The 18228-nt window shown below is 41.9% G+C and overlaps 1 protein-coding gene across 1 annotated transcript in view; it reads right to left on the reverse strand.

Moving 5' to 3' along the window:
• Positions 1–18228, reverse strand: part of XYLB (xylulokinase) — a gene marked incomplete at its 5' end in the record, with an annotated part of 118917 nt that extends 100689 nt beyond the window's left edge. Inside the window, 8 exons of the mRNA XM_019555110.1 lie at positions 3403–3475; positions 5459–5524; positions 7148–7276; positions 9418–9504; positions 11842–11922; positions 13578–13647; positions 15406–15488; positions 18211–18228. Of these exons, the coding sequence (XP_019410655.1) occupies positions 3403–3475; positions 5459–5524; positions 7148–7276; positions 9418–9504; positions 11842–11922; positions 13578–13647; positions 15406–15488; positions 18211–18228 (607 nt within the window). The remainder of the gene's footprint in view (positions 1–3402; positions 3476–5458; positions 5525–7147; positions 7277–9417; positions 9505–11841; positions 11923–13577; positions 13648–15405; positions 15489–18210) is intronic.

The following is an 18228-nucleotide window of genomic DNA, read 5'->3' on the forward strand; positions in this document are numbered from 1 at the left end:
AAGCCCTCTCGCCCAACTAGCTTTCCAAAATACAACACCAAGGGCCTAAAAGAGTCATTAAATTATTCAGCAAGTAACAAGAGTCAAGCTATGCAAAAGGGTCAGTCACTCTACATGGACACCCACTCAACAACAAATGGATTCAGTGTCCAAGGTTATGGTCCAGTCATGACTGAGAAGGTACTCAATATGGATGCTTACAGATGTGGAAGGAAAAACAAAACAGCACTTTATTTTCAGCTCAGCGCACTCCTACACCAAGCACAGCACATGCCCAAAAGAAGCACAGCGTTAGTTTGACCTGGCTCACCCAACATCTGCATAGATCATGACACATCAGCAGGGCTTTTTGCTGCTTTTATCTAACAGCTAATTGAATCGGCTTTATCTAAAAGTGCCAAAAAGCCCTGCTGAAATACCTGATCTATACAGATTCTGGGGAGCAGGATCAAACTAACACACTTCCCTCTTCCAGTAAAGCACTGTTTTGTTTTTTCATGTCTGTCAGCCCCAGATGTGGACAGAAGGCATTCAACATCTTTTTGCAAGCACCACTGCTTCTTCATTCAAGATGGCCAGAAGTGCATTTAGGATCCGCTAAAATGACCTGTGCAAAAAGCATTACAACTCTGAAGGCTAAAAGAGATCCTCAAATCCATTATAAAAGGGTCAAAAGACATAACCTAACTAGCTTTATTAATTGATGAAAATGGGGAAAGTGTCTAACGATCAATAGCTGAGAACCTCTCTTTACAACATCTGTGCAAATGGTCTCTGGTTGACTTCTCAGTGGGCCAAATAAATATTCCCTACAATGGGGTGAAATCAGCCTAATATGTTTCTTTTTCAAAAGGGCTTCCTTTGGTAGAGCAACCAAAACAGGTATGACTAGCTATGATTCTCCTAAGGGCCTTTAAAAAGAAAACATTTCTCAAGATAAAAGCCTCTCCAGGTTGAGAGCTGAACAGTTGTTCTTTAAGGTGTCTTATAAAGGGACAATGCCTTCCTTACATGATGCACTCTGGTCCTGTAGATACCAAACATACCTTACATTTAATATCTGAATAACAAAAATAAAAATCATGCTTTACTGCTGGGGGCTTTTTTGTTTTGCTTTTTTAAAGTCAATCAGCAAAGGTGCTCAACTGCTAACAAGAAACATTTATTTGTACCTTTTGAGATTGGCTCTTAAAAAAGAAAATCCTAAATGGAGCAGCACATTACTTACTGTAATCTACCCCTTTAAAGAGATAAGTTATAGTGAAAGACTCAAGAATTCAACACGGGCCTTTAAAGTCTGCATGACCTGAAGTTAAACCTACAGAAATGAAGAATAGGTCTATTATCTGAACAGTATTTTGAGATGCATTTCCAAATGCAGTACACAAGGGGAATGGAAACAGAGTGGATGAACTGCAGGGAATTGTAAGTGACAAGAAAATAATACATTTTTGTTGCACAAGCATCAATGTAACTATTGCATAATTACAATTATTTTTATTACTGGAATTGCAATTTTCTCCCATTATGTTAAAAAGAAAAACAGCGGAAGACAAAATATAAATTACTATAATACAAGCTCTTTTGTCTAGTAAAGAGCAGCACACTAATGTCTTACTTAATTCTCTTTTATCTTTTTCACACACAGATTTAATAACCTTACATCTTTGCTTTATGTTATATATTTACTTTAGCTATTTAACTATCCACAGGAGTGCCACAATAGAAGGGTATTCCAGGCATAAGTTAGAGCCAATTCAAAAATACTGCATATTGTCTGTAAAAAGTTTCAAAAGACCTAAACTGCAAATTTTTGAATAAAATGAAAAATAAAAATTATTTTTCACAAGAGCCAAATCTTTCACTTTCGAAAAAAAAATCCTGTTGTTCCTCTTTGTCTTCCCAGTGGAAGGAGAAAAGGAAGCAGGAAAGGGGAGAAATCCGGATTTTGTTAATATCAGAGAGAGAGCTTTTACTTAGAAATTTAACATTTCTACCAAAACTTTAAAAACCATTTTCAATTAAAGTTGTTTTTGTAAACTTTATTTTTTCTGATCATCCCCAATCTAAGTTCAGTACATAGGGTTTGAGCCTAGTGTGGGGTTCTGCAAATAGCTGAGTACTCGACTTCAACCAATTTTCCACATACGTCAAAGTGAATGGGAGTGATGGGTGTTCAGTAGCTTTCAAGACCACCTACTGAGGACAATGACATAAACTCCAAAGGTTTTTATTGCTGTTGGGTTTTGTTTCATGTTTACAGAAGTGTGGCACTATCAGTAAGACACTGAGGGCACTGAGTTAATAGGAGAGAGGGAAGTTCCCATGTGACACAGCTGACAGAGGATTGAGTTACTAACCAAATTTCGTTTCTAGTTACCACAGGACAGAAACATAGATACGAGCCAGTTTTCAAAGAGCAGTTGATGTACCATAAGCTATCCCCCACTGCCCTTTTTAATGCCATGATAAATTTATCACTTATTCATCTGTCCACATCCTGAAAAATTAAAAGTTGGCTCTAATAAAATATTTATATTGAACCAGAAAATAGATCTAAGCATCTCCCAGTTGCTGCAAAACAAACAGCTGTGCTGTCCATGCTTAGGGTCTAAAGTAGATGGGGGAGATGCGACAGTGAACTACTTTTCCCTTAGCTAAAGTCAAGATACCTTGATTTCCCCCCACCCTGCCTTTTCACCAGAAATGCAATAAGAGCAAGCTGATCTTCATGTGTAGGGGTCAATTCTGGCTCTATCAACCTTCTGTGCAACATCCCTATGGTATCTAACTACACAGCTCCAAAACAGATATTTTCCATTTCTGCTAGGGGAATTTCATGATATTTAGAAACAGCAGGAAAGGTAGTAGAAGAGAGGTTTCCTTGGTAATCTCTGTTTGAAAGCTGGACACTTAAGATAACCTGGAAACTGGTCTGGGCACATTTTTGTCTTATAATGTACATAAAAAGCAGCCGTGAAAGGTTCTCAAGCTTTTGCTGTTGCTTATTTTTTTGCTTACTTTGAAGAAAGATGGTTTCTTCTGCAAACCTTCCCTTTAGCTAAGATAACAAACTACCAATAACTATCTTTAGAAACCCAAAACTAGACATGCACAAACATCACCTTATGACACAGAAACTTCAAACTTCACATATCACAATGCAGCAAGACCCCTTCAGGAAAGTGGGAGTGACAATGTAGCAGACAGAAAAAAAAAAGTCGGGACTGATAGCCCTTCTAGAAGGAACCTAAAAATGGTGCTAGAGAGCTCCAACTTCCAAGCACAGGTACATTTACCAGCTGAGTTCTCAGACTTAGAGTTAACAGGTTGAGAGCATCTACCGCATCTCAAACTCATGGTGATAATAAGAGAACGACCCAAAAGGGACAAGGCACTTACCATCACTATAATCAATGGGTGCATAATCACCTAGAAAGAGGGAGGCTGCAAAGCTGCTAACCAAAGTGATTCTCTGAAAAAAAAAAAAAAAATCAAATGCAATAGTGATTGCCAACAGACTTCACTGCAATGCATGCAACTAAGTAAATGGAGACAACAAAAGCAAACAGAAGCTAAGTACTGAATGCAGCAAAAAAGTACCTGCAAAGCCAGGGAATGCAGAAGACAGGCTGAAAACAAACATCTTTCTAAAACCTGTTAATAGCGTTGAGTTGTGAAATATAAATATATATATATGCAGTACATTAGCAAATTCTGCCTCTACAGTGTAGCCACGTAGCAACATACGTATTCAAAGGACATAATTCAGTAAAAACAAAAACATATGCAAAAAGCCATAGAAAAATCCATCAAATATCATGTCATGAACCAAAAATAGAGGCACAGATCTTCCAAACTTCTGCTCCCTCCTCTCAGCAGTCCTTTTCAGCAACCTTATTGCATCTGCCTCCCAGTCACAAGTCTCTGAACTTCTTCCTAAATCAGGCAAACTCATCCACCCTAGCAGACAGCCAGTTAATTGCAACCATATTAGGCACTGCATTACTACCCACTACTCTCTGAGAGAGACTGAGAGTCCTTGGAGATGGACCTAAAAACGGGAAGGTTAAGGGGCCCCTCTAGCCATTCACATGCCCCACCATTACATTGTAGCTGGGGAACACAAATCTGTCTTTCCCAATGTCTTGACTGGCTGTAATGGAAAGAGGTGGCTTAGGTTAAAAGTGAGGTCTCCAAAGCAGGATAACACAGTAGAAGAAAATGAGGCACCTTCTACACAATAGTGAAGCTGACATGCTAGTAGATGCTGCCTCAGGGTACTCAAGAGGAATTCTTGCTGAGACCATTCCTCCTAGGAACTACAGCTGCAATGAGGCGTCTCCTCCTCCCCTTCCGCGCATCTGAGTCTGCTACAGATGCCGGCCAGCCCTCACCATTTGTGCTCAGATCCAAAGACTGTCAGGTTTAATTCACCTCTCTGAATCTGGTCTTAGGTTTATGACCAACTCCATTAGCCTGCCTTCTATCCACTCCATACATTAGAACAAAGTTACACAACGGCATTCAGACAACACAGGGAGAACCAAATGAAAGGAAATATTTCTTTACAAAGCACATAGTGAAGCTGTGGAACACCTTGCTACAAGAGGTCAGTACTGGGAAGGAAATTTATGACCAATAGTATCAACTATTAAAACGGGAATAGACCGATCTCATGCTTCAGGGTATAAGCCAAGCACCTGCAAGGGTCATCCCTCCTTCATATACATCCCGGGACAGGAGTTTTTTCCACTTGCTCTGCAGCATGAAATCACTGCTAGAAGCAGAACACGGCAGCCTAAATCAGTTAAAATAATAATAGAGCTGTTTGCTAACTTCTAAAATTAAAAATAAATAAAGAAGAAACTTTCATTTAAAGAATACATTTTTTGAATTGTAGAAATTAAAATATCCTGCAAAGACCAAACTGTCAAAAAAAGACTGAAGCTAACTCCATTTTCTTCCGGATCAAAATAGCATACCACCAGTTTTCTGTGAGCAAATACTACATTTGTGTCTCCAAAGGGTTATTTTGTAGGTATGACTGTATCAACAGCATACTTCGATGCACATTTGTGAGAGCAAATATTTGAACAAATGGAAATTCACAATTTTGAGCAGTTTCCTCTTTCAAACTTTGGCCTGAAATTTCATAGACATTAGACGCTAGGGCTGGAAGGGACCTCGGAAAATCATCAAGTCCAGCCCCCATAACGTTGAGACCCAAGTGTTCAAAATATTAAATAAATAATGCTAGGTGCATCTGACTTGTAACTTCATGACAGTTAAGGACTTGGGGCGGGGTCAGAAACAAACAGACAAAATTATAAAACCAATACCTTGTATAAGCTAAGTCACATTATGAAACTTATATGTCCTTAAATATTTTTACTTAAAAATCTCTTTAACATTTTTTAACCCTGATTTCCGATAAATGGATTGAAGATGAGCCAACCTCAGTTTGTATGTAGACCTCAGGATTCTGGCTGTAAATCTTTGCTATCTGGTTTCCTGTAAAACGCTGAGAAAGAAATGCAAATGCTTAGGAACACAAACCTAAATGGAGTCAATAATCATTAACTCTGTGTAATGAGTTCAGTACATTGCACTTTGGATATTTAATTTGCCTGATGCATGATGAAAGTCAGAGCACAGCAGGCAATCTGCACTAAACAGGCTGTAATGCATAGTCTCATTATGAGAATTTTGCTCACCTTTTGAAAAAAAGGCAGTGGAAAAACATTACTAGCCATAATTTACATTTCAAAATGACAATGCAATGAAATGAATCTCATTTATTACAAACACAGAAACAACACAATTCAAATACTGCTTCCAAATCCTTCAAAGGTTAAAAACCCAACGTACACATTTCTCTATAAATGTTGGAAATGCAGAGGCAGGGTGTTTCAAACTAAGAATAGCTAACTAGACCTATGCTAATAGTTAAAGGATAATTATTTCTTATATAGGCATTAAATCATGTAAACAGAAAAACCTAAAATCCTGAACTTTTTGAAAGCTGCCATTTCCCTTAATCAGTCAAAAAAAAAAAAAACAACCCATGTATCCTCATTCAAACTCATTCCAGACTACACAAGCATATATTCTGCATAATGAATCCAAAGAAGCAATTAGGCATATGGTCAGGATTCTTCTTTGACAAGCTAATCACTAACAACTTACGGCCAAAGTACTTTGCAGGAGACTGCCACTCGCCCATGATTTACTGTCATTGGGGGAGGCACCTAACAAGAGGACTCAGGGTAATAAAGACCTTGCCTCTCCCCACTCAGTTCCACAACAGCCCAAGTTTGTTGGCATTTCAGGGTGCAATGCTCATCCAATCACTTTTCCCTTGAGCATGAAGAGATGGGTGATGGATGTTGATGCTGCAGGACTCTAGAACCATTGTGGATGCAAAGGAGTCAAGGGAACTGTATTCAGAAACAGCTATGTTACAGCAGACATTTTATTACTAAGGTATTTGCATAACTAAGTTTGAAACCCACCTTTTGTCTCATTTGAAATCTAAGAGGGAAAAGTTATAGCAGGGGTTCTTATAGTAAAAAAATGCCAGTAGGCTACACCAACAAAGCTTTCTTAATGTGAATGCAGCTATAAAAGCCAAGTTGCACTTTGTTCCAGTACTGTACAATAAAAAAAAAAAAACAACCCCCCACAAGGAAAACAAGCTATATCAATAACAGCACACTTTTGCTGGTATTGCTGTTCCTAAATTACAAGCTCTGTTACACCCTGCCTGACGTAGTTTTGCTAGCAGCAGCTTCTACAGACTAAATCAGCAGAACTCCTCCAGCTGATGAGCTGGCCCAGAGAACTGCAGAAGTAGCCTACAATATTAGTTCACCCATTCATTCTCTCCCAAAACAGAAATGCTTCCAAATTTCTAGGGCTTTGCCTAATCTAATTTTAAAACCCCCAAGCAACAGGACACCCATTGTTTCCAAAGCTGCTGATTTCAGGCTGTTTCTCTCAGTGATATTAGTATTCTGACTAAACTTCCTCTTTCACACTTGCAGCCCGGTACCGTTTGGGATATCTTAGTTAGTGACTGTGGATAGAATTATTTCCAAAACGTGCTGTGCAGCATCAGCAGCTCTACAAGAACTTCCGCTCTTACCTCATAAGCTCGTGAGCCAGTGATGTTAGCTAGTTGCTGTGCTCCTCCAACAGTTTTCTCCAGCGAGAAGCACTGGGAAGCTGTACTGGAATCCATCCAGATTGGACTGTCACTGACAGAGAAACAAGCCTGGGAGGGGAGAAATATACATCATCAATAAGACTATCATTTCCCAGCAGACGTTTACATTAAGGGTCAAATTCTTAAGACTTCCTCATTAGGCCCAAACACAATAGGTATGCCATGCTGTTGTACTGGAGATGAGGCCTAGGCAGTGGCCTTGTGCATTATATCACAGTGGCAGGGAAATGGACCCACAGCTAATGGGTCTCTAGGGATGAAGTTATGTGTTACACTTAAGACCATACTAAATCTGTGGAATGTGAAGCGTTGTTAAAGTTGGACCATGCTGTAAGCATGGTTAATAGTTTCTTGCTTGTATAGTTCTGTTTTGCCACAAGAGAAATGGCAAGGAAGGGTATGACTAGAAGCCAAGCCCAGGCTCTATCCCTTCTCCTGGTGTGGGAGACAGGGGAAGGAGAAAGCTCAGAGCAGTTAATCCTAGGATGCCAGAGGACTGCAAATTACTGAGACTGAAGTTACCCTAACACAAGCTAGATAGCATGGCCCAGAGTTAACCCTCACCTTAAGTAGTATAATTCTGAGATGCTCAGGAGGCACTTAGCATGAGTTAACAAGTTTTAACATGCTGGTGCTTGTCTTTTTAAGTGCGCTTAGTATGATCTCAGTGTAATGGCAACTTCACCATAAGTAGTATAAAACCCCCAAACCAAACCAAACCTCATACTGGGTGGATCAGTAGGCTGTGTTTGCTACCCCCTTTCACACATACAGTAGGGTATGACTGAAAACTGTATCCAACTGGAGAGCCTGGTGGCAACATAGTAGGGGTACCTATACTGGGGTAGCTCCTATAAAATACCCCAATATTCCTCCTATAAAACATTCCAGTGTTACAACTTCCAGAGTAAGCCAAGTATAGGGCACCTTAAAACCCTAGCTCCCACAGCCTTATGGGTACTCCTCAGCTGGAGAAAGGTAAAGAGACATTACCCTGACAAAAAAACGTGTCCTCACTGAGGCATTAGGCAGTCAGTGGCAATTCTTATCTGTTGCTCTCTGGCAGGTGCTACAACTGTCAAGGCACTGAAGTTTGGACTCGGTCTGGCCTTTGCATTCTGTCTCAATGGTCTAAAGAGAGGATGGGATGTCCTGAGCAACTTCCACTCCTCCATACTCTTGCTTAGGTGTACACATTGAAGGTTTTGGTGTGATGGCTGCAGGACTCTGTAAGAGGCATAAATCATGCCCTAATTCTACCACAAACAGATTCATCAGGCACTTGACTCTTATGGGACCTCTTATGGCACAGGTTCTCAAACTGGTCCACAGACCACCACTGGTCCACGACCTCCATTCAGGTGGTCCACAGAAAGGTTGCAGAACAATCAAGAATATCTGTACTTGTAAGGTAAGACTAGTGATATTAAAATATGAGTCGTGTGCTCTGTTTTGTAGAACAAAAAAAAGTTTAAGTAGTCCGCCAAAACCCGCAACAATTTTCAAGTGGTCTACAAAAAAAGTTTGAGAACCACTGTCCAGAGGATAAACAGTTGCCTACCTACACACCTTATAGTAGCCGACCAGCTATGCATGTTATGAGGCCACAAAGCAAATAATGAATTTGAGGATTCCTTCCCTTAGCTCCGCTTTACTGTAGCGCACATCTTTCCCAGCATATGGCCCTTTTGTTCAGATTTCAGAATCTAGGTAACTGGACTTTTATTTCTTCCTACAGTTCTACCAATAATGCAGTCTCTAATGAATAGTCAAAGTGTTCCGGAAGCACTTCAATTAAGACTCAGGACATCACATACACCCTTTTGATCCAGTCCCCAGGAGTTCTTCACAGATAAGACACTTCATCTGGGAATCTATATACACAGATGTAAGCCTTTAATAGATCACATGTCTCCTTCCACTGTTTATAAACTCTTTTTGGTCTCATGGCAGGCAAGGCTGGTGTCAAACTCTACTTCAACAGAATGCTCTGTATGTTTTAAAAGAAGCCTGTGCAGTCATTCGGGGGAAAAAAGGGAAACATGAAAACCCTTGGGGCTAAATGAGCATCCTGTATAGTGTATGTTACAGCAACTTCTAATGCAACAAGCAAAAGAGACGGTGACTGTTAAGTGTCAGAAAAAGGACTGTGTGTGATCATTCACTGTCCCTCAAAAGCTCCACATTACCTTCAATGACTGATGTAAAGGAAGATCAGGTGATAAATTCTTTAAAATATGATGGGCTCCTTCTTTCCAATAAACACTCCCATGTTGCTATACAGAATACAGATATATAAATTAGAGATATAGTCATCAATTTTCCAAATTCAGATTCAAATCTGGCTTCAGACACTAGAAGGATTAGAATGTCATCTAAATTTATTTTTAATTATGTTAAAACAGTTCACCTTTTGGAGACATGCAAGCTAACTGACTCCTTTACATACACGTAAAAAATAAGCAATATATATTCTAAATCAAATACAAGAGCCTAGCAAAAATGCTGACCATTAACTATAGCAGCATCTAGTGGACATTACTATAATATTGCTAGGTCTACAGTTAGTGCCTTTCCAAGAACTCTGCTACAGAATAGCAGCTTTCAGTTGTAGCTAGGCATATGATATCAATATGATAATATCTTATCATTGACATAATATTAGCATCATTAGATAAAGTTGCCTAGGATGGGTACTTCAAAGCATCCCTCCAGGAAATCTAGACACACTCCTTCCCGAATTTTTCCTCAGGAACCACTATCAGTTATTGGACATCGCTGACCAGCTGTAAGGCAGAGCTCAGACTGTAAGCACATGGTACCAGAGGTTTAACTAATGGACAAATATATGTCTATAGATATGTGTATGCTGGTTCTGTAGTACTGCCAGGTGCTCTGCTCTCACTCAGTGCTGCACACCCGGCTCATCTGCTCCCACTCCCCAAACCCACAAATGAAGCTGGAAAGCTGCACTGACGGCATCCCCCACAACCTGTCCTGAGACCCGAGTCAATGTGCTTGAGAACAGTATCAAGAACAGTAGCAACTCTGGGTTTGGCACATATGTAGTGGCTACAGGTAGGTGGGGTGTACCAAACATCAGCAGACCCAGGAGCAGTTGGCATACACTCACCCTGTAAGTGCTTGAGATCCTCAAAAGGAAAACGCTATGCAACAGGTTAAATTACGGGACATGTATTAGAAGGCACGGGGAGATATGTCCTCATATGTTAGAACTCGTGTCTGTAGCTTCATCCAAAACATTAATGATTTGGATGGCAGAACTGAGTGCATGCTTAGCAAACCTGCAGATGACACCAAGTTGGGTGAAGTTGCAGACACTCTGGAAGGTAGGGCAAGGGTCCAGAATGACCTGGACAGATCAGCAAAAATGGTCCACAGTGAATCAGATGAGATTCAACAAGGGCAAAATACTATACATGGGACAGAATAACTGCATGCACAAATACACACAAAGGCATAACTGGTTAGGCAGAAGTACTGCAGAACAGGATCTGCAGAACAGAGTAGTCCACAAACTGAATATGAGCCAACAGCATGCTCTTGTTGCAAAAAAACAATAGCATACTGAGCTGTATCAGCAGGAGTGCCACTTCCCTCGCAAATGAAGGGAAGTGATTCTTCTGTTCTATTCAGCACTGTGAGACCTCACCTGGAGTACCTCCAGATTTGAGACCCCAAGAAGAATGAGGGCAGATTGGAGAGTCCAGTGCAAAGCAAAAAAAAGAAAAGTGTAGGGGCCTGGGGAACAAGACTTATGAGGAAAGGCTCAAAGAATTAGGGTTATTTAATCTGGAGAAGAGAAGACTGATGGGAGACTCCAAATACCTGAAGGGCTATTATAGAGAGGATGGACGTGGACTTTTCTCTGTGGCTGTAGCAGACAGGGTTACGAGCAATGGCCTCAAAATGCAGTACAGCAAATTTAGGTTGGAGATCAGCAACACCTTTCTGCCCATAAGGGTGACCAAGCATTGGAAGAGGCTACCTAAAGATCTTGTGCAATCTCCATCCCTGAAAATTTTCAAGAGCAGGCTGGACAAACACTTAGCTGGGATGGTTTAGTCAGGGCTGATCCTGCCTTGAGTAGAGGGGTCTGGACTAGATGACCTTATGAAGTTTTCTTCCAGCCTCCTTTCCTATGATCCTATGTTCTCACACAAAACAGCCACAATTTTGTTTCCATTTCCCCTGTCCTGTACACCAGCCAACACATTAAGAGCTATGCTAGGTGGAACAATTGCTGTATCTTTAACAGATTGAGCTTGTTCCACTATTCACTGTATTCCATCATCCGATCTTCCTAATGGCATGACCATTCAAAACCCCTCCTCCAGGTCCACACATAAGTCAAATTTGCAAAATCATAGGAGAGTTCTATAAATAAAGCACTCCCATCACTTGAAACCAGCTATTTATGCACTCTGCTAGTCTATAACTATACTACTAACCTTGTCTTCTACCCTCAATCTCTTGTATCATTATTCCTATCTGTTACCTCTCATATTAGATATTAATTTTTTTCTACCAATATTCCTTAATACTGTGTTGAAAATAAACAATACAACCAATTTTTTTCTTTATAAACTAACCTGTCCAGCCCCGGACAAAGCTTTCACTTGAGCGAAGTTAAAGCCAGAAGACTTCATCTTTTCCAAGATCACATCCAGAGCCTAAAAGAATAAACAAGAATCAAGAGTGACTGTAATGAGCTACCAAATTATGCACACACACAGTCCTCAGAATTAAATATAAGTGTCTGTCATTACTAATAAGGGATCAGTAGCAGATGATGAAGAATTAGTTAATGACTGGGGATTAAGAACAGTAGCAACTCTGGGTTTGAGCAGTTGAATAAATAAATTCATTAAGTAGTTGCCCATTAAAAAGAGTTGAAGGCAGAAAAAAAACTCAGACATGCTGAGGCATGTTAAACCTTGTCTCTTGCTTGGTCATCAGATTTCACTAGTATCAAAAAAGAGACATAGTTGAAGCTGATGGAGGCAAGACATGACAATTTTTTTTGGTTCTTATATTGATTTGAAAAAACTATGCAATTCCTTCCAAGTTATGGACCCAGTCCCACAAGATGCTAGGCAGCCTCAACTTCCATTAACTTTACTGGGAGCCTTGGTACTCAACACCTCTGAAATTCAGGCAATTGACTCAAAGACTCTAGTGCTTCAACTTATGGCACCCAAATTTGTAAGTTCTACCCTTGCCACAAGATTTACAAAGAACATTCAAAGAGTTTAGAAGCAAAAATTAACCTAACTTTACATAATAATGACTCTGTGGCCTAGGTCTTACCATCCTTAAAACAAATGCGCTACACGAGTCAACTCAGTACGGCATCTTCAACATTCATTATAAACTACAGTTGCAGAATCTGTCCCACATAAGGAACACTCCCTGGGATGTGAATGCCTACGTTTCAACTACAAAACCAGGTAACTGCATTTTAAACTGAATATTGGACAAAGTGATAATGAAGGACCTGTATGGCATTGATGGACATAGATAAAAAAAAAAAAAACAACAAAAAACAACACTTTACTGGAAGCTCAGTACTTCAACCCAGTTCCGCAGCGTGTGTATAGATCGGGTGCTTCAGCAGAGCTTGTTGGCGCTTTTAGCTAATAGCTAATTCAATCAGCTATTAGATAAAAATGACAAAAAAGCCCCACTAAAGTGCCTGATCTATACAGACATTGGGAAACCTGGGTTTAACTAATGCAATGACTCTTCTGGGCATGCACTGGGCTCGGCACGGGAGTATGTCGAGTTGAAAGTGAAGCACCATTTATCTTTTTCCCCATGTCTGCAAGCAGCCGTAATAACACCAACTGGTTAGTGAGTTAGAGAAGGTCTCATGTAAAAACAAAGCAAAGCCAAACTGGCTCATCTATATGAAATAGAAAGAGGGAAAACAAGGAATGTATTTCTAATACAAGAGATGAGTGGGGGGCCAAAAATCAGCCTATCCATAAACCGCTCGTGTATGGCTGGGCTGAAGTAGGTGCAAAAGCATTTCTGAAAAAAAACTTTTAGTTTCATTCATCCATTAGCATGAGCAATGGAGAAGGAAGACATCAAAATGCAAAGCCTTCAGAACTCCAGCTGTGCTTGTTCATGACATGAAAATCTGAATTTCAAAAAGGCAGAACTGCACTCAGAAGAAAGAGAAAACAAACAAGCAAAACACGCTGATTTGAATGGCAAGCTGAATTTTTGCTTGTAATTATAAACTCATTTTAACAATACTGAATTGACAAGTTAAATCATACACAACAAACATATTCATGCCACCAATCTTAACACGCCATACCTTGACCCACATTAACACTGGAGAAGTCACTGTCAGTCTGTCACTGTGAACATAGACTCCACCTTGAGTCCTGCAAAAAAAAAGCGGCATCTTTTCTTGGTGGAAAGGAAAAAAAGCAGCTCCCTCACATTTGGTTAATTTTTTCTGCCAAAGAGCAATTTTACATCAACAGCGATGACCCAAAAGAACACACAGAACTTACATATATAGAGAGCAAGAACAAGAGCAACAGGGGGGAAATCAAACTACAAAGTTGCAGGAAAAGCAATTAACAAGGTAAATCCCCCCAGTCTCCAGGCACCTCTCGCAAGAAAACCACTCTCTCCCCAACCTCTCAGTTCTGATCCTCAAAGGGAATTTACAAAATACCCTCCACAGATGAGCATATGAGCTTCCCTTCATCAGTCTACTGAACTAAATATAGACATTAAATTTAGGACCCACTATAACCTGCCTAACATCTGACTCTCCAGGTAAACCCTCCACTTTTTACCAGCTATTCTCATTCAATTCTGCTCCACCCTCCAGTCTCTCATCCTTTGACTACAGCCACTTTCATTCCCCGCCCCTACCCCTTACTGACTACCTCAACTTACATTTTAACTGACCAGCTTTCTCACATAGGTACTGGCCTCTGGCTGCTTTACTACTCCATCCAGGAAGGGCACAGACCATCTGCAGATGCTTCCAGCCTAACGAAGTGTGTTGGTGCCTGAAAGCTTGCCAAGAAGAATTTTTCCAACTATTTGAGTTGGTCTAATAAAAAAATATTGGATTTACCCAAAGAACCTTGTCTGATTCTACAATGGAAAGATTCCCATGTTAGCAAAGAGCTCTTGAAAGTCAATGAGATTTTATGCAACCGGACGGGTCCTCTTGCATAGAACCTCTGCGACAGGAAAGTCTCCATCTTTTATGTTCATGATGGTAGACCTGCTAGGAGTTAAATCCTTGAAGCCAAATATCCAACCTGAACGTGAAAAGCTGTGTACCTACATAATAATGCATGCATGCCTGCAGCTATGTTTGTGGTTATCAAATCAATTTTACTCAAATATAATAAGACTAGAGTATGTACAAGCAAGACATCTAAATCCAGCTTTCAATAAAGGACAGGGAACACTACTGAATTCTGGATACAACATGTAAGCTTCCATGGTTAATCATAACCCTCCTGAAATCATGCCTAATTGTCTCAGCTTACTGCCAATATCTAGCAAATAGGTTTGAAGCAGGGAACCTGTGAGAAGGAACATGGCCCTACCTTTATGCAACCACACACCAGCATAAAGATTTTTGGCTAACTGACCCACTAGAGCATATCCCAGTTTCTTCCACTGAACTTATTTAGTGTTGATGTAGCAATCCACTCCTGACACGGAGGCAATCATCAGCCCCAAGTTTAAAAAAAAAAACAAGTCAGGACCCAAAAAACTGACTTAAAAATCATGATTTAAAATAAACAAATAATAATTTTGAGAGTTCCTTCAAATTGCTTTTTGGTTTCTGCCCCTGGAGCATGCACTTGCTTCACATTTTGAAATATGAAAGCCTTTGCCACAACCAGGAGGGCTTTAACCCCCCTCTCTTTTTCACAGGGAAGCTAGACTCCCACATAATCAGGTTTCCAGAAGCACAAAACACCAAACATAGCAAGAGTTGATGTCATCTTTGCCATGGCACCAAGGACCACACACACAGATACAGCAGGGACATGTTTTGTTCAGTCCCCATGTCCCCACATGCAGCAGATTCATGGGACAGCCCTTCCCAAATACAGCCGATCAACAATCATGCTAGCATAGCTGAACTATATTAAAAAACATACCTGAATTCTGGAAGGTCTGTATCAAAATGAACATTTTCCTCGTAAGTGACTCTAAGCTGCTCATCAACAGCAGTAACTTTCAGCTGGAAAAAAAAAAAATCAGAAATGCACAAAAATGGAAGTGATTAATTAAGGATTTCTGATTAGGTTTTAGGGGGGTGGGTGCTTAATTAGTTCTCAAAACCATGCCCCTTGCAGGTGCCCACTGCTGGGCACTGTGCTCGAGTAGCCACAGAGTCAAGAGTGCAGCCTACATTGTTACACTCGGTTTTCAATTTTGAAAGTTTACCTCTGCAACTGTGTGGAATACAAACTCCGTTTTTAATGAAAGCCTAGTCTTGCACAGACTGATAACTTGTGCATCACAGACATAAGAGAAACGTTCTCCTGCATAAGAAGAACTATTTTTTCCAGGCAATTATTTATATAATGCCTTCAAGACTCAGAAACACTACTATACATCACACAAGTAGTTCTCTGAAACCAGGCTCTCGCAAAGCATCTTCAATGAAGTCAAGGTAAAGGTACTCTTACAAACACAAAGATAAGCTGGTAGGGAACCTGGAACAACAGCAGAGACAGGAAAACTGTCCCCTTCATCTCTGTGAAGTTGAAGTGTTACTTCTGTTGCCCAGTGATGACAATGTACAGTATTTACTTGAATCCAAGACAACCCTGAATTTAAGATGATTCTCCCAATAACTCAATATTATACATGGAAAATGTACAAATTTGTTGCGACTCACCCTGTACAGAATACAATTATTGGAGAGTCATCTTAAATTCACACCCTGCCACCCACAGCTGCAGTGAAAAAAGCTGGGTCACTTGGGGGGAGCGGGGGGCAGCAGTAGGGAACAGGACTATGGGCAGACTTTTTTTGGGACAAGAAGGGCAGAGACAGAGGTGGTAGGAGGGCCAGCAGCAGTCACAGCTCTGGCCCTGTCCCCAAGGTGGAACCAGAGCCAGCGCAGCCTCGTACTCAAACCTTCACAACCTCATTCCCCTTTCCAAGAAAAGGGGCTTTTCCTCCCATGTTAAACAGAAAAAATACCTCATCCTGGAATCAAGAGCGAGGTAACCAAGCTCACGTACCCCACTGGAGCTCAGACAGCATACACCGCTGTATCCCAAACAGCAGCAATCTACAGCAAGTGGTTTAGTAGGTGATAAAAAATGGCTCAAATTTATTTTGTGGATAAAAGTTGCTTATTACCAACTTAACACCACCCACACCTGGTATGGCAGGAGCAAGCTGCCAACCAAAGACAAGCAGATGTGCAATCCCCATTCTACATGCATCACAACTCTAGGCTGAAAGCTCCTATTAAGAGAGCAAATGGCATGAGACAGGAAGACGGAGGTGCGTGGGACTTTGCATGATTTTGTTCTTAACCCTTCTGCAAGCATGAGGGCTTGTGAAGGATGCAGGGATAGATATAACCACGGCAAAGCAGTGCTCCAGCCGATCAGAGCAATGGTGCCCTTTGAATTGAAGTAAAAGCTGCAGTCAACAGCTGGGCAGCTCATTCTTAATTCAGCAACCCACTGTGAACCAAGTAGGATGGGTTGCGAGCCCCCCAGATACAAATGAACCGTGGTTCAGCCGCATGCAGACCCGAGTCACCTCTAAACTTCCTGATGCATCCTCAGACCTTGAGGTGGGTTCAGATCCGATAGGAGTTTTGAATTTCAGGCCTCCAAGTCTCTATTGCTCCCAGTTTGTTTCCCCCCTTCTCAGCCTGCCCCTGCCCAACAGCTATGGTTTGTTCCCTTTCTCCTCTCCAGCTGTCACTCCCTATTGCAGCAGCAGGGGTTTTCTTTTTACACCGCCTCACCTTCATTATTCACTGAGGAGGGCCTGGGATCTCAGCCTCCAGGCTAGCTACGCACTTGTTGCACTCGTTCAAATCACTGCTAAGGAAACCAGTCGGACTGAAGGAAAAAGTGACCCGTCTGGTGCAGCAGTTTGATAAACCACTGGGATGCAGCAGGTTTAAAGCCCAACACAGACGAGCACCAAAATCGCTGATACACATGCTCCGGGAGTGTGGGGGGAGCACTTTAATTAGAGTAGCTCTAATTAAAATGTGTGTCATGTCTCGCCTGTCAGCTTCAGCCACTCTTGGAACTGCTCTAATTAAAGCGCCCAGAGTGTCTCATGTATGGGCGTGCTTCAAAACAGCGGTGGGGGCCGTCGTCCCAATGACTGCCATGCCGCAGCGGACAGAGCAGCTGGATTTACCCCCGAGGAGCAGCAAATCCAGGAGGGGGCACTCACGCCCGCCTTCACTGAAACCCAACAGCACCCGAGAAGCAGCGGCCTTCCTAGCAGGCAGTGCCCGCGGCTCTCCGCCACGCCCGGGCCTGCTCATCTCCAGCCACGTTGTCATTTGCAGGAGCCCTCCGTCTGGACTGCCCTTCTGCCACCCACAGCTGAAAACCTGGACGCGCAGGCGCAGCAGATGCTCCAGAAGACCAGATTTTGTTCTGGGGCGATGGGCTGAGATGCGCAGCGAGGACAGGACGAATGAAACCAGCCCCTCTCTCTGGGGGTTGGGGGGGGGGGGGGTTTGGCCTAGTCAGTTTTTTTCAGTCCCCGAAGCCAGTGGGTTTGACCCGCGCGCTGAGCACTACTGGCTCCGCGGGCCGGGCCCGATCCCGGCTCCCTGCGACTGCCGGGGGATGCGCCGGCCTGGGCCCCGACCCGACATGACGTGACGTGACGTGACGTGACATGCGGGCACTGCCGGGCCGGGGCCGGGGTCGGGGCAACGGCGGATCCTCCCCCCACCCCCGCGCTACCTGCTGCGTGCTGAAGTC

The sequence above is a fragment of the Crocodylus porosus genome, unplaced genomic scaffold (genome assembly GCF_001723895.1).
Source record: "Crocodylus porosus isolate Cpor-Errol unplaced genomic scaffold, CroPor_comp1, whole genome shotgun sequence".
NCBI lineage: Eukaryota > Metazoa > Chordata > Crocodylia > Crocodylidae > Crocodylus > Crocodylus porosus.